Consider the following 24,363-nt stretch of genomic DNA (forward strand, 5'->3'; position numbering starts at 1 on the left):
TGCTTTAACCCACAATTTCACCTTTCATTCCACAAGGGGTAGTCCTCAATGTTACAATGGCAATTGGAATTTCCATCAATAGAGATGTGGTAATAAAGCTCAACATCAGGTGACCACATTGCTTAGCGACAGAAATCCCAGTACTCACTATTGTTAACCAAATCCTACCAGTTGTTAATTAAGGACACCCTCTTTCCAGCCCCAATCCTTGGTTTTTAAAAGGAAATAAACTGCCTCCCTTTAGCTCTCCCCAGCTGCCTATTCCTCTCCATCTCTGCCCTTTTGGATACCCTACACCAGTGTTTCCCAACCAGTGTGCCACGGCACACTAGTGTGCCACGAGACATGGTCAGGTGTGCCGCGAAGAAGGAAGCTCAGCTTCTGGTCTCGCGACTTTTTGCTGAGAGTGCGAAGAGCAAAAAGTTGTGAGACCGGAAGCTGAGCTTCCTTCTTTGCGCCTTCCAAGTTTTCCGGCAGCTGCAGCGCCCCGCCTGGCTGGAGCTTCCCTGGTGGCGGCAGCAGGTGAGCTTTGGGGCCTGGTGGGAGGGCGGCGGCAGCGGGAGTGTGGCAGCAGCGGCACCGGGCAGTAGCTGTGGGGCGGCAGCAAGGTGGTCGGCTGCGAGCCAGAACTCCAGGACAGAGGCACCGATGACGGCGGCTGGACATTTATTTATTTTGTTTTATTATTTGGATTTGTATGCCGCCCCTCTCCGAAGACTCGGGACGGCTCACAACAAGTGGAACAAATCATAAATAATCCGACTAAATTTAAAATATTTGAAGATTTAAAAAACCCCATATACTAACAGACACGCACACAAGCATACCATGTATAAATTAAACATGCCCAGGGGGAGATGTTTCAGTTCCCCCATGCCTGATGGCAAAGGTGGGTTTTAAGGAGTTTACGGAAGGCAGGAAGAGTAGGGGCAGTTCTAATCTCCGGGGGGAGCTGGTTCCAGAGGGCCGGTGCCACCACAGAGAAGGCTCTTCCCCTGGGGCCTGCCAACCGACATTGTTTAGTTGACGGGACCCGGAGAAGGCCCACTCTGTGGGACCTAATCTGTCGCTGGGATTCGTGCGGCAGGAGGCGGTCTCGGAGATATTTTGGTCCAATGCCATGAAGGGCTTTAAAGGTCATAACCAACACTTTGAATTGTGACCGGAAACTGATCGGCAGCCAATGCAGACTGCGGAGTGATGGTGAAATATGAGCATACCTAGGTAAGCCCATGACTGCTCTCGCAGCTGCATTCTGCACGATCTGAAGTTTCCGAACACTTTTCAAAGGTAGCCCCATGTAGAGAGCATTACAGTAGTCGAACCTCGAGGTGATGAGGGCATGAGTGACTGTGAGCAATGAGTCCCGGTCCAAATAGGGCCGCAACTGGTGCACCAGGCGAACCTGGGCAAACGCCCCCCTCGCCACAGCTGAGAGATGGTTTTCTAATGTGAGCTGTGGATCGAGGACCCTCTCTGAGGGGGTCAATAATTTCCCCCCCCCCCCAGGGTAATGGACGGACAGGTGGGATTGTCCTTGGGAGGCGAAACCCACAGCCACTCCGTCTTATCTGGGTTGAGTTTGAGTCTGTTGACACCCATCCAGGCCCCAACAGCCTCCAGGCACCGGCACATCACTTCCACCGCTTCGTTGACTGGGCATGGGGTGGAGATGTAGAGCTGGGTATCATCAGCATATTGATGATACCTCACCCCATGTCCTTGGATGATCTTGCCCAGCGGTTTCATGTAGATGTTAAATAGCAGGGGGGAGAGGACCGACCCCTGAGGCACCGCACAAGGGAGAGACCTAGGAGCCGACCTCTGGCCCCCCACTAACACCGACTGCGACCGGCCAGAGAGGTAGGAGGAGAACCACTGGAGGACAGTGCCTCCCACCCCCAACCCCTCCAGCCGGTGCAGAAGGATACCATGGTCGATGGTATCGAAAGCCGCTGAGAGGTCAAGGAGCACCAGGACAGAGGATAAACCCCTGTCCTGGGCCCGCCAGAGATTATCCATCAACGCGACCAAAGCGGTTTCCGTGCTGTAACCGGGCCTGAAACCCGACTGCTGGGGACCTAGATAATCGGCCTCTTCCAAGGACCGCTGGAGCTGGAGTGCCACCACCTTCTCAACAACCTTCCCCATAAAGGGAAGGTTGGAGACTGGACGATAGTTATTAAGTACGGCTGGGTCCAGGGAGGGCTTCTTGAGGAGGGGGCGCACGAGCGCTTCTTTATAGAGTGTTGGAAAACTCCCCTCCCCAAGGAAGCGTTGGTAATCTCCTGGGCCCAGCTCCGTGTCACCTCCCTGCTGGCCGAAACCAACCAGGAGGGACACGGATCCAGTAAACAGGTGGCAGAACTCACAGCTCCAATGGCCTTGTCCACTTCATCAGGTGTCACCAGATCAAACTCTTCCCAGACAGGTGGACAAGTACGTGCCCCAGTCACCTCGACTGACTCGTTGTCAGTCGACTCTGTTTTACAATTGGAGTCGAGGTCGGCCCGGATCTGAGCGACTTTATCAGCGAAAAACGTGTTAAAATCCTCGGCACTACTCTGCAAGGGCTCCCCAACTCCCCCCTGGTTGAGAAGGGAGCGGGTCACCCTAAACAGAGCAGCCGGGCGGGATTCCGCTGATGCAATCAAGGCGGCATGGTACGCGCATCTTGCCGCCTTGAGCGCCACTTTGTAAGTCTTAATAAAAGCTCTTACAAGTGTTCGATCAGATTCAGACCTACTCTTCCTCCATCGCTTCTCTAGATGTCTCTTTTGGCGTTTCAACTCCCGGAGCTCCTCGTTGAACCATGGGGCTCTACGGGGTCGAACACCACGGAGAGGTCGCAAAGGCACAATCCGGTCAAGAGCCTCCGCCGCAGCCCTGTTCCAGGCCTCCGCGAGAGACTCCGCCGAACTGTGGACGAGTGCCTCTGGAATAACCCCAAGCGCCGTCTGAAAGCCCTCTTGGTCCATCAGGCGTCTGGGGCGGAACATCTTCATTGGTTCCGCCTCCCTGCGGGGAAGGATTGGAGCCAGGAAGTCGAGCCGTAGTAGAAAATGGTCTGACCATGACAAAGGCAATGCTTCTAAGCCCCTTAGTCTCAGACCATTACTCAGTTGCTCGGAAAGGAATACCATGTCAGGTGCGTGCCCTCCCTCGTGAGTCGGACCCTGTACTACTTGAGTCAGGTCCAGGGCTGTCATGGTGGCCATGAAGACATAGAGGGAGGGAAGGAGGGAGAGAGAAAGAGAGCAAAAAAGAGAGGAAGGAAGGGAGAAACAAAGAGGGATGGAGAGAGAGGGAAAGAAAGAGGAAGGAAGGAAGAGAGAGAAAAGGGAGAGAGAGAGAGAAATAGAGCGAAAGGGGGGAAGAGAGAGATTTTTTTTGTCCAAACTTTTTGTAGCCCCCTCCCCAATGTTCCCCAGGATTTTGTAAAGGTGAATAATGTGCCACGGCTCAAAAAAGGTTGGGAAACACTGCCCTACACCATGCCTTGTGGAGTGTCATGCAGTCCCAGAACTGTGATTCATAGGCTTCGTGGCACACTATGGCTGTGGGGCTGCCCACAGCCAAAAGTCACAGCTGCCCTGGGAAAAGTCAGCCCAGGCCTATAGGGCAGCATGAAGCTGTAGCAGCCCCAGCCCAGTATGAAGCCACAGTCAACCCATCCTAGCTCAGCAGTGCAGTGTGAAGTCTCGATCACCCCAATCCAGCAGCATGGCACAAAGTCATAGCTTGGGCGTCCTCCTCGATCCACAGCTCACATTAGAGAACCATCTTTCAGCTGTGGCGAGGGGGGTGTTTGCCCAGGTTCGCCTGGTGCACCAGTTGCGGCCCTATTTGGACCGGGACTCATTGCTCATAGTCACTCATGCCCTCATCACCTAGAGGCTCGACTACTCTAATGGTCTCTACATGGGGCTACCTTTGAAAAGTGTTTGGAAACTTCAGATCGTGCAGAATGCAGCTGCGAGAGAAGTCATGGGCTTTCCCAAAAATGCCCATGTTACACCAACACTCCGCAGTCTGCATTGGTTGCCTATCAATTTCCGGTCACAATTCAAAGTGTTGGTTATGACCTATAAAGGCCTTCATGACATCGGACCAGAATATCTTCAAGACCGCCTTCTGCCGCACAAATCCCAGCAACCAATTAGGTCCCACAGAGTCGGCCTTCTCCAAGTCCCGTCAATTAAACAATGTCGGTTGGCAGGCCCCAGGGGAAGAGCCTTCTCTGTGGCGGCCCCGACTCTCTGGAACCAGCTCCCCCCAGAGATTAGAACTGCCCCTACCTCCTTGCCTTTCGTAAACTCCTCAAAACCCACCTTTGCCGTCAGGCATGGGGGAATTGAGATATCTTGTTTGCAGTATCACCAATATGTGATGAGCACAATTGTATGTTGCCCTCAAAAACTAAGCTAGGGATGTTGTTAAGTATTGAACTAGTACCTAAGGGCTGGATCAACACCCCGAATCAAGACAGAGCGTGGAAACTTTTGTATCTCATTTGGAAACCAACGACCAAGAGTATAGAGGAAGAATGGAAAGGCACACACTGCAAGATGCTTGAAGTGTGAGGTTTCCACAGTCTGTGTTGATTTGGGGAGCCATGTCATCTGCTGGTGTTGGTCCACTGTGCTTCATTAAGTCCAGGGTCAATGCAGTTGTCTACCAGGAGATTTTGGAGTACTCATGCTTCCTTCTGCAGAAGAACTTTATGGAGATGTTGACTTGGCACCTGTCCACACTGCCAAAACCACCAAAACCTCTTTCAATGACCATGGGATTATTGTGCTTGATTGGCCAGCAAACTTGCCTGACCTGAACCCAATAGAGAATCTATGGGGCATTGCCAAGAAAAACATGAGAGACATGAGACGGAACAATGCAGAAGAGCTGAAGGCTGCTATTGATGCATACTGGTCTTCCATAACACCTCAGCAGTGCCACAAGCTGAAAGCTTCCATGGCACGCAGCATTGAGTAATTGCTGCAAACTGAGTACTGAGAACATATGCATGCTTATATTTTTCAGCTGTCCGATATTGTTCTATGTACAATTTTTTGTATTGATTGCATGAAATATTCTAATTTTCTAAGATGGTGGATTTGGGGTTTTCACGAGCTGTAACCCATAATTCTCACAATTATGACAAATCATGGCTTGAACTATTTTGCTTTGCATGCAATGAGTCTCTCATATATTACATTTTACCTTTTAAGTTGCATTACTGAAATAAATGAACTTTTGCATGATATTCTATTTTTTCGAGTTTTACCAGTATAAGTGTGCACTGTTCATTTGTTTGCTTCCAAAACCATTTTGCAATACAAGTCATCACCCATGAAATCCTGCATGGACCATCTCCATGACAGTTTAAATGATATGCAAGTCTGACAATCAATTAAAATACAATAAAGTTACCATATTTTTTGGAATATAAGGTGCACTTGTTTCCTCTCCAAAAGAGGGTGAAAATCTGGCTATGTCTTATACTACAAATGTAGCTCCACCCAGCCTTTCAAACGGAGGTTTCAGAAGCTGAAAAAAGCCTCTGAAATGGAGCTTAAATCCTCTGAAAGAAAGCTTCAGAAAAAAAGCCTTTGACACCTAACTTCAGGCCTCGAAATGAAGCTTCAGAAAAAAAGCCTCTGAAATTGAGGTCTCAGAGGCAGGAAAAAAAAGCAAGGCACAGAGCTCACAATCAATGAACCAGTTGCTAAAATTTACCTCTGGCCACAGCTGACTGGGGGTATTCCAAGAGGCAATCCACCTGCCAATCAGCATTTTTCAGGGTGTCCAGCAAACCTGGAAAACAAGGAAATCAGGGAATTATCAGGGAAATCAGCAGTTAAGGAAATACAGTGGTACCTCATGATACGAACCCCTCGTCATACGAACTTTTCGAGATACGAACCCGGGGTTTAAGATTTCTTTGCCTTGTCTTAAAAACACTTTCCGTCTTACGAACCTGAGCCCAGGTTCGTGGGCTCTCTTACTGCGCATGCGCTTTTACTGACAGAGGGATTCCTTCTGCTGGCTAGGAATCTTGGCTTTGTACAAAGCTTGGGGGGGTAGGAGGGGCATCCGGACCTGGAGAATTGACACCTCCCCCAGTGCTTCATCGCAGAAAACTTTCAAGGAGGGTGGGAGCGCCACCGGTTGACAAGCCGCAAGGCAGCTTCCCTCACGTGTCAATGCACCCACGAGGCTCCCTCCAGGCAACCTGTGCTGTCTCCCCCCCCCCTACAAGGATCCGAATGCCAGCAGCAATGAGGCAAAAGGGGTGAATTTTGGGCTTGCATGTATTAATCGCTTTTCCATTGATTCCTATGGGAAACATTGCTTCGTCTTACGAACTTTTCACCTTACGAACCTCCTCCTGGAATCAATTAAGTTCGTAAGATGAGGTATCACTGTATCAGGGAATTCATTAAAAAAAACACCCAGAATAAATTAGGGGAAAAAACAAACTATTAAAATGTTTAAAAGTCAGGGGAAAATCGGGGGGGGGGAGGAACAGATCACGCTGCCTGGCAGAATCAAGCAAAAATGAGCATAACTGTTGCAACAACTTGCTTCCTCAGCTACCGATATTTCTCCAGCTGTTTGGTGTGACATCATCTATGACCGCGCCTTAACTAGATCGCAAGTTATAGGGAAATGTCAGGGAATTTCAAAATGCTTTCCCCCTGGATACCCTGATTTTTTCTTATGTTCCTCCCCAAAAACTGAGATACATCTTATACTGAGATGCATCTTGTAGTCTGAAAAATACAGTACTTTTATTCTATTGATAGAAACAATTAACAAGAAATTTTGACATAAAATTTTGTCACCATAAAGTGATCTGCAATACTTAAAAATATGCCCAAATGAATTATTTCCTCATGACAAATCTCTTCTTTTGTCAGTAAACACTGAACAAAAGTTGAAGGATTTCTTCTCAAAACAGTTGCTTCATGTTGCTTCAGCATACACATATTTATTATTTGTTTGCTTGTTTATTTGTTTAAATTTATTTATTACCTTAGTTTCATTTATATTTACAGAAAAGGAAGATTTTTGTCAGGTCCACCATCACCGACTTGGTTCCTTGCAGGGAAGGAGGACTGTGGTTTATTGGATGCTATTGATGTAACTTCAAGCATGGGAAATAGGGAGGGCGGAGTGACAACAGAAGAAGACCAGATAACCAAAATTGCTTATACCAAGATCTTTAAGTTGTTTGCCCTGAGAATGGAATGTTACCAGTTTGACACCTCAAGAGTTTTTCAAAACATCTTACCGGCATCACATTGGCTGGCCGGGGTTTTGGTCATGGGGGAAAGGAGTGGAAAGTGAAAAGAATAGCTTTGTATTTTGCACAGAGATACCAGATTCCACTTGACTTTACTACAACCAGTTTTTTTCAGTAAAAGTTCTTTTACTTCAACTAAATAGAGTCACGAGTCTTAGTTTCTTGAAAGAGTGAACTGGGCAGGTTTCTGCCATCTCAGGGGAATCTCAGAGGCCTATATTCCATTACAGGTTTTGATCAGAGCAGAACGTTCACAGAGGTATAAATGCAGGCACATATACAGTACACACATACATTTCTCATCAAGCAATTAGGATTCACAGAAAAATGCAGTCTTAACTTATAACTAATGCAGAATAAATAGTTGAGTAAAGAGAGATAAAATGAAACTACCGGTATGTGAAAGTATGGCACAAGTTCCTAGTATAGCTTTTAATGCACACTTTCAACATACTTTAACTCTTACAGTCTTTAATCTATATTTCAAACTTATATACTGTATATACTGTTTACATTTTTGTTATTTGCCTTAAATACTTTCCAGAAAAAATTAACTAATAATGATACTAATACCTAGTAGACGTTACTCAGTGAACTCAATCTGTATAGTCTGGAGGACAGAAGGGAAAGGGGGGACAAGATCGAAATATTTAAATATGTTAAAGGGTTAAATAAGGTTCAGGAGAGAAGTGTTTTCAATAGGAAAGTGAACACAAGAACAAGGGGGCACAATCTGAGCTTAGTTGGGGGAAAGATTAGAAAATATTATTTTATATATGTGAGAAAATATTATTTTACTGAAAGTAGTAGATGCTTGGAACAAACTTCCAGCAGACGTGGTCGGTAAATCTACAGTAACTGAATTTAAACATGCCTGAGATAAAATACAAGAAATAGTATAAGGGCAGACTAGATGGACCATGAGGTCTTTTTCTGCCGTCAATCTCCTATGTTTCTATGTTACTAATAAAGAATTAACAGTAGTGGTTAGGCAAGAAGACATTTCTAGATAAAGTTGTGTAGGAAAGGGGAGTTATTATATTTGGAAAGATGTTACTGTTCTTTCGTCATCATCTTAAGCAAAATGTTTGCAGTTTGCCATGTCTTAGTGAGCAGCTGTTTTCAGGTGAAATATGAATGTTGATGGGTATGGCAGCAATTGCCCCTATTTTGACTGGGAATAGGAACAAACTGAATGAGCTGGAGTAACTGATGAATGGGAATGCAACAAAGAGCAGCAACTTTAGTTTGGACAGGCATGCAACAAATAGCATGTAACATGACTAGTAAAATCACAGCATTTGTCTTGTGCTACCTAGAGACAGCTACCCAGAGACAGCTATAATAATCAGTTATCACTTAGAGGGGAGTTTAGAATAGATTTCTGCCCAGTTATAGGTTATTATTTTGTTTTATGATGAATTAAAGAGAGAAGTGTTCTTTTCCCATCTTTACCAAATGCATGTTTGTATATTGTAGGGTGCAATGTCAGTGGATTCTATTACTGATCTTGATGATAGTCAGTCTCGATTACTAGAAGCTCTACAGTTATCCTTGCCTGCTGAAGCACAGAGCAAGAAAGAAAAATCCAGGGACAAAAAATTAAGCCTCAATCCTATTTACAGGCAAGTTCCTCGACTTATAGATAGCTGCTGTCAGCATTTAGAAAAACACGGTAAGTATATTTTATCTGAAATGTACACATAGCTTATAGTGCAATTATTTGATTTGGAGTTTGAAAGCACTTTGATTGAATCCCCAGACTAAATCAACTTTCCAAATTTGGATGGCTATAAATCAGATGTCACCAGATAAATGGAACTGACTCAAAGTGTTGAATTAGATTAATGAATTTAATACATGCTTATTCAGAGAGCACTAAAATTTATATGGATTATATTCAATTTTATGCAACCATAATGATTCCAAGTATAGCTTTTATTCCATAAAGGAAAGGCTTTGAACCCAGCCAAAGTACAATAGTCCTTGACTTATGACCCTAATGGAGTCTACTTCACAGAGAAGGAGAGAGGAAGGTAGTGCTTTTTACATTTCTATCGTTTGAATTCAAGGAGGAGGGGCTGTAAGAGACAATTTTATTGGCAGTTTGTGTTCAATCAGATTAGGCTGGGGCAGGATTAGACTGGGAAGGATAAAAGGCAGGAAAAAGCCATTTTAAGTTGCACTTTCAGATCACAGAGAAGGAGAGAGGAAGGTAGTGGCCTGTGCGCCTAACGGCGCGCGAATCATATAACTATAAACCAAAATCAGCAAAGTTTAGTAGCAATAGGGGTTGTGGATTTTCTTGCTAAGTACTTGTATTTCAATACATTGTTAAGATGACTGGCTTGGTGCAGTGTAACAGTTGTTTGGCTGTTGTCTTCCGTAGTACCTTGTGGAACTTGGGGTACTGTCCTCTTTGCATAAGGACATCTAGGTTAGATGGCGAGATCTCTAGATTGCAGTCCTTAGTTTGTAGCTTGCAGTCTGAAGTGGAAAGATTGTCCCAGCCACGTGCTGTAATGCAGCCATGTGCGCAGCCTCCACTTCCACAGCGCCCCCCGAGGAGGAGGGCTGTGTGGACAACTGTTGGTTCAGGAAGATTGCGTGCAGTTGAGCAAAAACATAGCAATTTTGGTCTCTCTGTATCGAATTCCTATAATGTTCTTGCGGATTTAAATAGTAAGGATGTTGGAGATATTAGCAAGGTCCCTCAGGCAGAGAATGAGGGGATGTTCAAAGGGGAAGTTGTTCTAAGTGAGGTACATAGTGTCACCAAAATATCAAGTGCAGTTAGTAGAAATAAAAAGAGGACACATTTTCTTGTGGGTGATTCGACTGTTAGAGGTGTTGATTTGGGACAGAGTAAGGATGTGGTGAAGGAGATGAGGTGTCTCCCAGGGGCCACTGCCAGCAGGGACAGGAGGCGGATTACAAACATCGTCAAGGCTGTGAGTAAAGGTAATAACGTTGATGTGGTGGTGCATCTTGGCACAAATGATTTGTTCCAGAGAAATGTTAATGTAGTAAAAAGAGATTTTCAATGTCTAAGTGTGGAGCTGGGTAAAATAACTGATTCAGTGACTTTCTCAGAGGTGTTACCGGTTTGTGGCCAAGAGGATAGCAAATACTACAGAAGAAAAGGATTTAGGGGTAGTGATTTCTGACAGTCTCAAAATGGGTGAACAGTGCAGTCAGGCGGTAGGGAAAGCAAGCAGGATGCTTGGCTGCATAGCTAGAGGTATAACAAGCAGGAAGAGGGAGATTATGATCCCGCTATATAGAATGCTGGTGAGACCACATTTGGAATACTGTGTTCAGTTCTGGAGACCTCACCTACAAAAAGATATTGACAGAATTGAACGGGTCCAAAGACGGGCTACAAGAATGGTGGAAGGTCTTAAGCATAAAACGTATCAGGAAAGACTTAATGAACTCAATCTGTATAGTCTGGAGGACAGAAGGAAAAGGGTGGACATGATCGAAACATTTAAATATATTAAAGGGTTAAATAAGGTCCAGGAGGGAAGTGTTTTTAAAAGGAAAGTGAACACAAGAACAAGGGGACAGAATCTGAAGTTAGTTGGGGGAAAGATCAAAAGCAACATGAGAAAATATTATTTTACTGAAAGAGTAGTAGATCCTTGGAACAAACTTCCAGCAGACGTGGTAGATAAATCCACAGTAACTGAATTTAAACATGCCTGGGATAAACATATATCCATCCTAAGATAAAATACAGAAAATAGTGTAAGGGCAGACTAGATGGACCAGGAGGTTTTTTTCTGCCGTCAGACTTCTATGTTTCTATGTTTCTACTTGTTATTGCCTTAAGTCATGGCATCCATAAAGTGGGTCACCTACTGTATATAATTAATCAAATTTTACTACCTTTTTGTGGCAGTCGTTAAGTGAATGCTATGGTTGTTGAGGTGAACACAGCAGTGTAAAGCAAGAACATTGCTCACTATGGATGGTTTTTTTTTGCTGAAAACCAGAAGTAAATGCCAGGTTTGAGCAAAAATGTCGCAAAATCTGTTCATGTGACTGCAATATGCTTCAAATGACAATAAATGCAAACTGGTTACCAAGGTCTCAGCATGCGGTCACATTACCACAGGAAGAGGGTAGCTGTCAGAACTTTGGAACCAGTTTGTAAGTTTTTTTTAAATTCAGTGGTGACCAGCTGCAAGTTGAGGACTATTATGGTAACAATTGAGTAAAGCAATTTCTACTTCTATTATGGAATTGGAGAATTTTTGAGAGTGACAGTTTTTAAAAATAGAGGAAGTTGGGAAGTGCCATAAATATTTTTTTGATCAAAATCACAGTCAACTATTGTATGATATAGGGATATATTGTATATTGGGAGATAGTTGAGAAAATATAATTGTTGGCTTTACTTGGTCCAGAAACTTCGTTATAATAAGCCTAAAGCCTATAAAACATTCTCCATTGCATCTGGAAGGAGAGTCCAACATGGGTATTACTCCAATCCTATTGGTAGAGACTGAGTTAGATTTACATATTAATCTAGCACCGTCCCCTCTGCTCTTCCCATGAGCCAGTTTTAAAAACTCAGTCAATGAGTAGAGACATACTGAGTTGTAGCTTAAAGGTTTACTTAAGGAATTGTGAATAAATATTATTACCGTTTTAATCCTCTTTTCTTTGTTTTTCAGGATGAAGACACAGGAGGATCCAGACGGTTTTGGGGTCGCTGCCCTCAGCGGGCAACACCCCCAACGATCCTCCCCAGGGGTTCTGTATTCCCCCAGTGGGAACACCCCGTAGGGGAGCATCCAGCCTGGGGGTCCCTGGCCTCCGAGGCCATACCGAGGCTGTCAGCCAAAGGTGGGGAGGTCCGCCCTCCCCACTGGGAGGCTAGATACCGGCCCGCAAGACGGGATATGAGCGCCTCACAGCTGATGAGGCTAGCGGAGCGCCGCGCCGCTGGGAAAGCCGCCGCCACCGCCGAAAGCTCCGCGGACACAGAAACCAGGCGGAGAGCGCAGCAGAGGCAATACAGCCCCCGGTGAGGCCAGGAGAAGCCTCAGGGTCGGAGGACCCGGACGGCAGCCCACGGAGCCGCGAAGGCTGGGCGCCGCCATTTTGGGGGAGCGCTGGTGCGGCGAGAGCGTCCTTGGGCGCGAAATTGGCTGGTGGCCAGGCGGAATTGGCGCGAACGGGCTGAAACGCCCTAGTGCGCAGGCGCAAAGCCCGGGAGACCGAGGGCGCCATTTTTTCGGGTGATCCTGACGAGGTGGGCGAGAAACAAGCTACCGGAGGTCAGACACCAGAGAAGCCTTAAAATCCAGCGACTGGCACTTGTGAGTACCATGGAAGAGAATCAAGGGAAGGATCCCCCAAGCTCTCCTGCCCCTTCTAAAGAAAAGGCTAAGGGCAAGCCTAAAGAGAAGGCCAGAGCCCATTCATCTGCCTCATCGAATTCCATCAAAGAGGCTGAGAAGCGCATTAAGGCGCTAGAAAAAAAGCTGGAGGCAGCTTTGCAATCTTCCCCAGCAGGGCTCCCTCTGGCCCAGAGGCATCCTGCAGACCCCATCTCACCCCCGACTACCTTCGGGCCTACAGGGGTTGAAGCAGAGGGAGATTGGTCACCAGACCGGCAGTTTCAGCCCCTGCCTCCGAGCATGCCTTCACCCAACACATCTTGGGCTAGACCAGGGTCGGCGGGCCCTTCAGGAATGAGCTACCAGGGGCCAGCAGCCACCTTCACCCCCACAGCAGCAGGCCTACGTGCACAGCCTGGGGCGTGGCAAAGTTTGCCCCCAGATCTACAAGATCTCATTGTATCTGCGTACTCACAGAACATGGCCGGGGCTCAGCAGCACAGTAGACCCCCTCAGCAAGCCACGTGTTCTTGGTCGGCACCGCCCCCCTCGGGTTTGGGGTCCTTGTGGGAAGAGCAGGATCAATTTGAGGACAGTGACCCGGAGTTTGACCTTTCAGAGGATGAAACTACGCCAGATCAGGCACCCTCAGTTGGTCTGTTTAAACCAGCATTATTCAAGACCTTGCTATCAAAGGCCAAGCAAGTAATGAATCTCCCGGGCGCCGCAAAGACGGCAGAGACCGCTGAGACAGGCCAGACCTCGGCCTCGCTGCTCGAGGAACCTCAACCCGAGTCCGACCACTTCCCCGCTTCAGGCATTTTCGTAAAAGGCATCAAAAGGCCCTGGCAGCAACCAGCAGCAGCAGCACAGGGGCCTTCCAACCTCGAGAGGAAATTTTATACCTTTGACGAGGAGGTGGAAAAGCTGCTTGAATTCCCCCCAATCGACCAGCCAGTGGTGACGCTTGTCTCCAGTGCCTTGGTCCCCTCAGAGACTGGGGAAAGCCTCAGACCAGAGGAGAGGAAAGCAGAGACATTGCTGCGTAAGTCACACTTGATGTCCGGCTGGGGATTCAGGGCAGCGGCAGCAGCATCGTTTATCAATCGAGCGTCGTTAATGTGGATCAGGGAGATGCAAGCTCGACTAGGGCCCGAAGACGGGCGTCTCCGCCAGGACTTAAGTAAATTATTGGCGGCGACCGAGTTTTCGGCAGACGCTACTCTTCACGCGGCCAAGTTTTCCACGAGGAGCATGGCAACCTCGCTGTCTTCACGCCGACTTCTGTGGCTGAGAAACTGGCAGGCAGATCTTAAGTCTAAATGGCGCCTGGCCTCTGGGCCCTTCCAGGGCTCCACTCTCTTTGGAGACCTGTTGGAAAAGGTACTAGTGGAGGACAAGGATAAGAGGAAGGTTCTCCCCAGGGCCAATAGACGACCAGATAGAAGGTTTACCCCTTATTCAAGGCATCAGTCCTTTCGCTGGGATCCTACCAATACCAACCAGGGCCAGCGTTCCTTCTCCCAGGGTCAGTACAATCAGACCTATAGAAGCGACCGCGGATCCTTTCAGGACAGGCCGAGAGGCTATCATCAGTCCAGGAGACCATTTTGCGGTAACAACCAGAGAGGGTTCAAGCGCACGAAGTACCTACCACCAGGCTCCTACACCTAGGAGCAATTATAGACACTCAAGAGGGCACAGTGTCGCTCTCACAGGAGAGGCAAGACAACATCAGACGTTTGATATCCAGTGTTCAGCGGGGACCAGTCCCATTTTCGCTGCTATCAAAGATACTAGGAACCCTGGTATCCGCCATTGGCATAGTGCCTTGGGCCAGGTTCCATATCAGGACACTGCAATGGTTCCTACACCCTGCTCAACGGGCCAAGGTGAGCCATTGTCACAGGAAGGTCCATTTACCCCAGAAGGTCAGAGACTCATTAAAGTGGTGGATGTCTGCCGCAATCAGCAGAGGATCCCCCTTTCAGACAAAGGATCAGATCATATTGACCACCGATGCCAGTCTTACCGGATGGGGGACCCACATCGGAGCTCACATGGCTCAGGGCCTGTGGACAGCAGAGGAACTCACTTCGGTCAATATAAACTTTCTAGAATTGAGAGCAGTGTTCCTAGCTCTACAGACATTTGCGCCCTTAGTACATCAACAACATGTGTTGGTTCTTACGGACAATGTGGCGACCAGGGCCCACTTGAATCATCAAGGGGGTACAAGGTCGCAGCGTCTCATGGAAGAAACAGAGGCGCTATTCCGCTGGGCTGAACATCATCTACGGTCCTTAGCAGCGGAACACATCGCGGGAATCAGCAATACACAAGCGGATTGGCTGAGCCGGTCCACGTTGGATCAGTCAGAGTGGAAGCTGGACCCGGTCATTTTCCAACAGGCCGTGAGGAGGTTTGGTCTTCCGACGGTAGATCTTTTCGCCAGCTCCCAGAACACCCAGCTTCCAAGGTTTTTCACTCGATTCCCACAGCCAGGAGCGGAGGAAATCAACGCTCTCCGGACACCCTGGCCGCCCGGACTACTTTACGCATTTCCGCCAACGAACCTTATACCGCGAGTAGTGGAGAAACTACTGTGAGAGAAGGCGGAGGTGTTGTTAGTAGCCCCACACTGGCCTCGACGACCGTGGTTCTCCAACCTGGTGGCACTATCAATGTCACCCCCTTGGAGGATTCCGGACCACTTGATATCACTCAGCCAAGGGGAACTTCAACACCCCGATCCCCAGTGGCTTCAACTGACCGTTTGGCACTTGAACGGGTCAGGTTACGAGGATTGAAGTTACCAGAGAAGGTCATAGACACTATGCAGGCTGCAAGGCGTCCATCTACTTCTCGGATCTATCAAACCACATGGGCGGCCTTTTGCAGTTTCTGTGACAAACAAAGCATCAACACTGAACAAGCGTCGGTCATTACAGTTCTGGAGTTCTTGCAGACTGGTCTTGATCGGGGACTAACACCCAATACTTTGAAACGACATGTGGCGGCTCTCGCGACCATGATACGAGTGGAGGGAGTTCGCTCCTTAGCTTATCATCCTTGGGTGAAGGATTTTCTACGAGGAGCAACAAACCAACACTCTCCACCGATCCGGAGGTTTCCTTCGTGGGATCTTACATTGGTTCTCAGAGCCTTGACCAAGCCACCGTTTGAACCTATGAGATCTATACCATTGAGGACATTGTCAATTAAAACAGCCTTCTTAGTGGCCATTACATCAGCAAGGAGAGTGTCAGAGTTAGCAGCCTTATCGGTGCGACCTGATCTTTGTGTCTTTTATCCAGACCGAGTAGTGCTGAGATTAGACCCTTCATTCATTCCGAAGGTCAATTCAGAGTTTCATAGGAAACAAAAATTAATTCTTCCAGACTTTTGCACCCACGGCAGTCACCCATCGGAATTAAGGTGGCATAAGATTGATGTATACCGTGCGGTCAAGATTTACATCAGACGCACAGAAGCTTTTCGGAAATCGGAAAAGTTGTTTGTTTCCTTTGCTTCAGATAAAGAGGGACTTGGAGTGTCATCAGTGTCCATTAGTCGTTGGATCAGGGAATGTATTGCGGAGGCATACAAAGCCCGTAATCAATCAGTACCAACAGGAGTGACTGCTCACTCAACGAGGAGTGCGGCGACCTCAGCGGCTTGGACTACCCAGGCGTCGATAGATGACATCTGCAGAGCTGCAACGTGGTCGGCACCATCAACTTTCATACGACACTATAAGTTGGACTCCTTTGCCTCAGCAGAGGCGGCTTTTGGGAGACGGGTTCTACAACGTGTTTGTTTATCTCCAACGTCCCTGGCAAGACCTTCTCCCTCCCATGGGCCGTAAATCTCTGGTATATCCCATGTTGGACTCTCCTTCCAGATGCAATGGAGAAGAACCGTTGTACCTACCTGAACGGTCTTCTCAATGCACTGGAAGGAGAGTCCAAACCCACCCAGTATAGTTATGGGTACAGGGACGCCGGAGTGGTCAGTTATCAGTTATGAGTTGTTATAATAAAATTTGGTTATCCTCTTTCTATGGTTTCTTTCGTTTTTAAAACTGGCTCATGGGAAGAGCAGAGGGGGCGGTGCTAGATTAATATGTAAATCTAACTCAGTCTCTACCAATAGGATTGGAGTAATACCCATGTTGGACTCTCCTTCCAGTGCACTGAGAAGACCGTTCAGGTAGGTACAACGGTTCATCTCCTACATGCAACTGAGATTAACATTTGAGATGGAATATTAGAAATTTTAATGTGGGTTAGCACACTGCTCAAATTCAAAGGAAAATCAGGCATTGGTTTATAATTTGCTGAGTTTTGGTCTCTAGTGCTGGAAGGGCTCTGGAAGCCATATGCAAGGTTAAATACACTGTTCAAAAAATAAAGGGAATATAACTCCAAGTAAATCAAACTTCTGTGAAATCAAACTGTCCACTTAGGAAGCAACACTGATTGACAATCAATTTCACATGCTGTTGTGCACTTTCAACTTTGTACAGAACAAAGTATTCAATGAGACTACAGTGGTATCTCTACCTAAGAACGCCTCTACTTACAAACTTTTTTGATAAGAACTGGGTGTTCAAGATTTTTTTCCTCTTCTCAAGAACCATTTTCCACTTACAAACCTGAGCCTCCAAAACTGTAACTGGAAAAGGCAGTGAGAAGCCTCCGTGGGGCCTCTCTAGGAATCTTGCTATTGAGATTTATGCATGGTTTGTTTGGTTTGTATGATTATTTTTTATAAGGGTTTTTAAACTGTTTTTAAATATTGGATTTGTATTCATTGTATTGTTTTCCTCGTTGTGAGCCGCTCCGTGTCCTCAGAGAGGGGCGGCATACAAATCTAATAAATCATCATCATCATTTCCTGAGAGGCAACAGGGCTGGAAAAGGCAGAGAGAAGCCTCTGTGGGACCTCTCTAGGAATCTCCTGGGAGGAAACAGGGCCAGAAAAGGTGGGGAGAAGCCTCCGTGGGCCTCTCTAGGAATCTCCTGGGAGGAAACAGGGCCTCCACCCTCCCTGTGGTTTCCCCAATCGCACACATTATTTGCTTTTACATGGGAAAATTTGCTTTTTCTTACAAACTTTTCCATTTAAGAAGCTGGTCATGGAACGAATTAAGTTCATAAGCAGAGGTACCACTGTTTCTCCGTACTGAAGGAGCGGGTCCAGCAGTCACGTGGGTTGCTCCTGTCCAATCCGATGGGACTGAGCCTAGTATTAAAAAAGCCTGCTGGATCCACCCCTTCCCCAGAATTCGCTCAGTCCCCGCATCCAGCGGGTCTCGTGAAGGCTCGTTCCTCTCAAATACACCTTCCCTTCGATCATTTCTCTTCAGCAAAAGTAAGATTATTTTACTATTAAAGCTTGCCGGCATTGTAACGAACTCAGCCGTACCGGGCTTGGAGTTGGGGGAGAAGTTTGGCAGCGCAGCCATTCGCGGCTTTTTTTCCCTCCGTGCTGCCGCTGCGGCCGGATTGGAATTTTCCCTTATTCCTCTCGGCCTGGAGGTCCTGCCGGGCAAGCTATTGTTATTATTATTGAAAGACTAAAGGGCTATTTACCTCCTGTGGTGTGGGACTTGTTTTGTCTCCCGGACTTAGTTCCCTCCGATTGCAAACGGAGCGGTTTTTTTGGCGCGAAGGCCCTCGCGCCCAGTAATTGCGCACTTTCGGTTTGCCCTTCTTGGTCTCCCGTTAAGTGCTTCCAGTCCACCGCTTGACCCTGGAGTAGCTGTGAGTTTCCTCAGGTCCATTCTCCATCGGCGTGGCCTCCAACCAGTGTGCCTTGGTTTACTTAAGTTAAGTTTAGCGAGGCCTGCCACGCTGCATTTAGGGACACAAACTCTGGTTCCGTCCAGATTGCCCCTAAGTCGCAGTCGCTCCTGGGCCTAGGAGCAGGAGACTCTTGGGAAAGCTCATCAAACCTTCTCCCCCCAATATCTACCTTTGGCTCAAGCCTTGTCTTCTGTAATTTGTTCAGACTATGGCTTCTTTTCCCAAGAGAGGCACTACCAAAGGTCCCAGAGAGGTTAGGCCTACTGGTGATGAATCTACTAATATCCCCCAGGCCTCTTCCTCCTCTTCTTCAGGAGCCCATTCTTTGGCCAAGTCCACCAGGGCTGAGAAGAGAAGGGACCTAGCCCTGCAAAAAATACATGATAAATCAGCCAAACGTTTAAAGGTTATGTGCCCAAGTGCACATAAATCCAGCCCCCCCAGAGGCCTCTAATCTGCCTCTCTCTGGGGCTACTGTGCTTTCTCTGGATGAGCCAAACTTAAATCCTCCCCAACCTAACCTATGGGGCTTAGGTCCAGAGGAGCCAGATATTACTGAAGATTCCTCCCAGCCAGAAACTTCTCAGGCCTTCAGGGATTGTTCTAACCTTCCAGCTGATATTTCTTCCTTACCTCCGGAGTTTCAATCTATATTGTCTGTATTGCCTAAAGCCATTGATGCTAAGCTCTCAGCTATCAATGTGCCTTCTCTGTCTCATCCCCCTCCATGCTCCTCCCGTCCCGTGAGCTCTCCTCCTTCCTATAGAGCCCCAGTCATTGAGGACTCAGATTCTTCTCAGGAAGAGAATGAGGACGTGGATGCAGAAGAGGATGATGACCCCTTTCAGCGTCTGTCGGAAGATGAGGAATCTCAAATTAAGATTCCAGCCCCGGCGGCCATTTTTCCATCTCAACTCTTCAAATCTCTCCTCCTCAAGGCAAGAGCATCCACAGGGCTAGCCGGGCAAGAAAAGCAGGCTATTCCTTCCACAGACCCTCCGGAGGAAAATCTACCTTATTTCATGGAAGAACAGGAAGATAATGAGGTAATTCCTATGCCAAAATTGTTCAAGGACGCCTTGCTTAAACAGTGGGACCATCCAGCCTCTGGTTTTAACCCCACTTCCAAGGATAAAAAGTTGTACAAGCTCTCTCCTTCTTATGAGGAGCTCCTAGCCTGCCCCAAACCAGATGAACCAGTTAAGACCCTCCAGTCTGCAGCAGCCATGCCTGGCGAAGCAGAGGAGGTCCTCCGTCCAGAAGACAAGCGTCTTGAGCAGATGCTCAAGAGAGGTTTCTTCGCAGATTCATGGGCCATTAAAAGTGCTGCAGCAGCTTCTTTCTTCTCCAGAGCTATGCTCTTGTGGCTTCATCAGCTCCAACAACATCTACCTCCAGATGACCTACGAGGCCAACAAGACTTCAACAAAATTTTCGCAGCCGCCCAATATGTAGCGGATGCTACTCTGCAATCTTCCAGGTTTGCGGCCAGGTCAGTAGCGGCCTCCACAACGGCCAGAAGACTATTATGGCTCCGCCCTTGGCAGGCGGGAGTAAGAAAAAAGTGGCAGTTAGCCATGGGTCCACTGAAACGCAATCTCTTCGGGGACCTTCTGGACCCTCTCCTCACAGAGACCACGGACAAGAAAAAGGTCTTAGGACCCACCACCAAGAAGGTCACTAAGCCGCAGTCCTTTCGGCGTCCAGGTCGTCAACAAGATCAGGGGTTCGCCTTTCAAAGAAATCCAGGTCAGTATTCCCCTCGGTTTCGATCCCAATCTAGGAACACCAGGGGCAGAGGTTCCCGCTACCAGAGAGGATCCTCCTCGACCAGGGCTTCCAAAAAACCCAGATGGTGAGTTTTCTACCTTTCCCATAGGCAGTCGCTTAGCTTGGTTTTCCACCAGTTGGCACCGTTCCTGTAAGGACCCCTGGGTCATTGACACTGTGGAAAGGGCTCTCCGTTTAGAGTTTATTTCTCCCCCCCCTAAACGTTTTATTTCTTGTCCTTCTCCCAGCTCTTCTCCATCTCGTATCCAAATGGAGGAAGCTATTTCCCACTTGTTAGCTATTAAAGCTATCCAACCGGTCCCCTCTCTCCAGAGAGGTTTGGGCTTTTACTCCATCCTCTTCATGGTCCCTAAGACCTCTGGAGGCTGGAGAGCCATCTTAGACCTAAAAAATTTGAACCAATTCATTAAATACAGGAAATTTAAAATGCATTCCTTATCTTCCATCTTAGTCGCCCTACATCCTGGGGACTTTATGGTCTCATTGGATCTTACGGAAGCCTACCTCCATATTCCCATTGCCAAATGCCATAGGAAATCTTTACGTTTTGCCTTCCAGGGCAGACACTTTCAGTATAGGGCTATGCCTTTTGGGCTTTCCTCGGCCCCTAGAGTCTTTACCAAGCTCTTGGGATCCCTGGCGGCACATATCCGGGCCACGCCCATCCATATTTTATGTTATTTAGATGACATTTTAATTCATGGAAATTCTAAAGATGGAGTGGCTGCAGATCTTTCCTCCACCATGTCGGTTCTACAGAACCATGGGTTTTCCATAAATTTCAGTAAGAGCCACCTTAGGCCATCTACTTCCATTCTACATCTGGGAACCATCATTAATTCAGAGATATCCCAGGTTTTCCTCTCTTCTGAGAGAAAACACAGCATAGTGGATCTTATTTCTCGTATTCTATCTCAACAATCAGCCTCCATAGTCACCCTATCCTCCCTACTGGGAAAGATGGTGTCGTGCATTGGCATTATCCCCTGGGCTCCTCTTCATGCCAGGGAACTACAGTGGCTTCTGTTACCATTCCAGAGATCGGGGCACAGCAACTCGACTCGTCGCATCGCCATTCCACCGGCAGTTCGCAGATCCCTCAAGTGGTGGACTTCTCCAGCCCTGGACAAGGGATCTCCCTTCAGGTGCCCAGACCAGTTTGTTGTCACTACAGATGCCAGCCTATTGGGCTGGGGAGCCCATGCCCAGGGCCTAATAGCCCAGGGCACGTGGTCACCGGAGGAAGCCTCCAGGCCCATCAATTGGCTAGAATTGAGAGCTGTTTCTCTGGCCCTCAAACAGTTCAAACCTCACATCATCAACCAGCATGTTCTGATCCTTACGGACAACATAGCCACAAAAAGCCACATTTGCAGACAGGGAGGCACAAGATCCAAGGCCCTCATGAGGGAGGCCCTAAAATTAGGCCTTTGGGCGGAGAGACATCTCCAGTCGCTACTAGCTGATCACATCTCGGGGAGCCTCAACGTCCAAGCGGACTGGCTCTCGTGAGCGACTATAGATCCAGGAGAGTGGAATCTCCATCAGGCATTGTTCCACCAGATCTGCCTCAGGTTCGGTCAACCAGTACTAGACTTGTTTGCGACCGAAACCAATGCCCAGCTCCCTCGCTTCATCTCCAGGTTTCCATCCCCGGGAGCAGAGGCAATCAATGCTCTCAGAATTCCTTGGCCTCCAGGTCTACTGTATGCCTTCCCTCCAATTCCAATTCTTCCAGACGTGATCCACAAAATCATCCTAGAGAGGGCTCGAGTAATCCTGATCGCCCCTCACTGGCCTCGCCGGCCCTGGTTCGCGGACCTCCAACATCTGTCCATCCAGGACCCCTGGCGACTCCCCGTTTCAGAGGATATGTTGCGGCAGGGGGCCTCATTCCATCCAGACCCGGAGTGGTTCCACCTCACCGCCTGGCTATTATCCGGAGAGACCTAGACCTGCGAGGGTACGACCCGGACACAGTGGAAATCATCCTGAAGGCCAGAAGAGGGTCTACCAATCGGATCTACGACCATACTTGGTCCAAATTCCATCAGTGGTGCTCGCAGGAGGGTTTATCTCCCCTGTGTCTTCCCATTCACAGGATAATCTCCTTCCTCATGAAAGGTTTCCATCAAGGCCTTTCTACCAGCACCATCCGTCGCCACCTGGCAGCTATTTCTTCTGTCTTGGCAGGGCCTCGCAGGCAGCCTCTCCGTTCCTTTCCGGAAATCCAAGAATTTCTCAGAGGTATGGCCAACCTCAGGCCTTCTAAGGTCCACAGATATCCTTCCTGGGACTTGCCACGGGTTCTCCATTCCCTTACTCAGGCACCCTATGAACCCCTGAAATCAGCGTCCCTCAGGTAGCTATCTTTTAAGGTAGCATTCCTGGTGGCGATTACATCCGCCCGACGCATATCTGAGTTGGCAGCTCTCTCAATCAGACAGGACCTCTGCCAGTTCCATCAGGACAAGGTGGTTCTGCGCCTGGACCCCACCTTTCTACCCAAGGTCAGTTCCATGTTCCACAGATCCCAGGATATTGTCTTACCTTCCTTCTGTCTCCAACGGGATCATCCCCTGGCAATTAGATGGCACACTCTGGGCCTTACTAGAGCGCTGAAAATTTATATTCAACGCACAGGACCCATTCGGAGGTCTGAAGCACTCTTCGTGGCCTATCATCCCAGATCCATGGGATCCAAAGTGTCTTCAACAGTAATAGGCCGTTGGATCAGAGGGACCATCTCTAAGGCCTATGAGTCAGCTTCCCTCTCCATTCCAAAGAATATTACAGCGCACTCCACCAGAAGTGCTGCCACATCTGCCGCTTGGGCGACTCAAGCCCCGTTGGAAGAAGTATGCAAAGCAGCCACTTGGGCCTTGCCAAACTCCTTCATAAGGCACTACAAGATCAATTCTTACGCCTCAGCGGACGCTGCCTTCGGCAGAAGGGTACTCCAATCTGTTATCTCTCATGATAGCGAACTAATCCCACCCTAGGGACTTATCTATTGGGTATGTCCCACGTGACTGCTGGACCCGCTCCTTCAGTACGGAGAATAGGCGTTGATTGCTTACCTGAACGCCTCTTCTCGTACGGTGAGCGGGTACAGCAGTCACTTCCCTCCCTTTTATGTGGTCCTCTATGACTTCTATAACCTACCTTTCTTCTAACACACGAGAGTTGAACATTATTGAGCCTTCACATCTGAGCCTAAGTCTACAGATTCGCGAATTCTGGGGAAGGGGCAGATCCAGCAGGCTTTTTTAATACTAGGCTCAGTCCCATCGGATTGGACAGGAGCAACCCACGTGACTGCTGTACCCACTCACCGTACGAGAAGAGGCGTTCAGGTAAGCAATCAACGCCTAATTTCATTTATTCAGATCTAGGATATGTTATTTGAGTGTTCCCTTTATTTTTTTGAACAATATATTTCACACCTATATTGGAGCTGGTACATAGAATATTTGTGGGCTTTTCTAACTATGGGCTATGTATACTTTTGAATATAGAAATATAAATTCAGGTGAATTCAGGGCTAAGATTTTTTAAAGAAATGTATTATGCAATTTTGTATGGGCACCAATGGTCTTAGGCTTCCCTCTAGTGTCACTTTTGAACAATGTGCTACATATTTAAAACAATCTATAATGGTGTTCAAGAGACTTTACTGAAGTAGATTTCACTGAACACATTTCCTCTTAAATTGTTTGCATATTTTGGATTTATGCTATATTCTGATAGGGTAGGAAGAAGAAACACAAATATTACAATTACAGTATATACAGCATAATGATGTAAAATAATTTACTAATGTTCTAATCTTATTCTATGCATTTATATAAATATGTAATAGTAGTAGTAGTGGTAGTGGTAGTAGTAGTAGTAGTAATAGTAATAATACTAATAATACTAATACTAATAATAATAATAATAATAATAATAATAATAATAATAATAATTTATTAAATTGACATTTAACAGGTCTCCAGACTGTAGGCATATTCCGAGTTGGGAGCTCAAAGAAAAGGGTAAGACAGGTATGTGGCTATCATTTCTCATGAATATCATGAAACTCACTATTTTATATTTATATATT

General features: G+C 47.4%; 1 protein-coding gene across 5 annotated transcripts in view; it reads left to right on the top strand.

Annotated features, from left to right (window-relative positions):
* Positions 1–24,363, top strand: part of ARHGAP6 (Rho GTPase activating protein 6) — a 372,896-nt gene that overhangs the window by 329,183 nt on the left and 19,350 nt on the right. For all 5 annotated transcript variants that reach the window (XM_070750824.1, XM_070750826.1, XM_070750825.1 and 2 more), the window contains 2 exons: positions 8,786–8,981; positions 24,249–24,304. In XM_070750824.1, the coding sequence (XP_070606925.1) occupies positions 8,786–8,981; positions 24,249–24,304 (252 nt within the window). The remainder of the gene's footprint in view (positions 1–8,785; positions 8,982–24,248; positions 24,305–24,363) is intronic.

This window comes from Erythrolamprus reginae, chromosome 4 (genome assembly GCF_031021105.1).
Source record: "Erythrolamprus reginae isolate rEryReg1 chromosome 4, rEryReg1.hap1, whole genome shotgun sequence".
NCBI classification, from domain to species: Eukaryota; Metazoa; Chordata; class Lepidosauria; order Squamata; family Dipsadidae; genus Erythrolamprus; species Erythrolamprus reginae.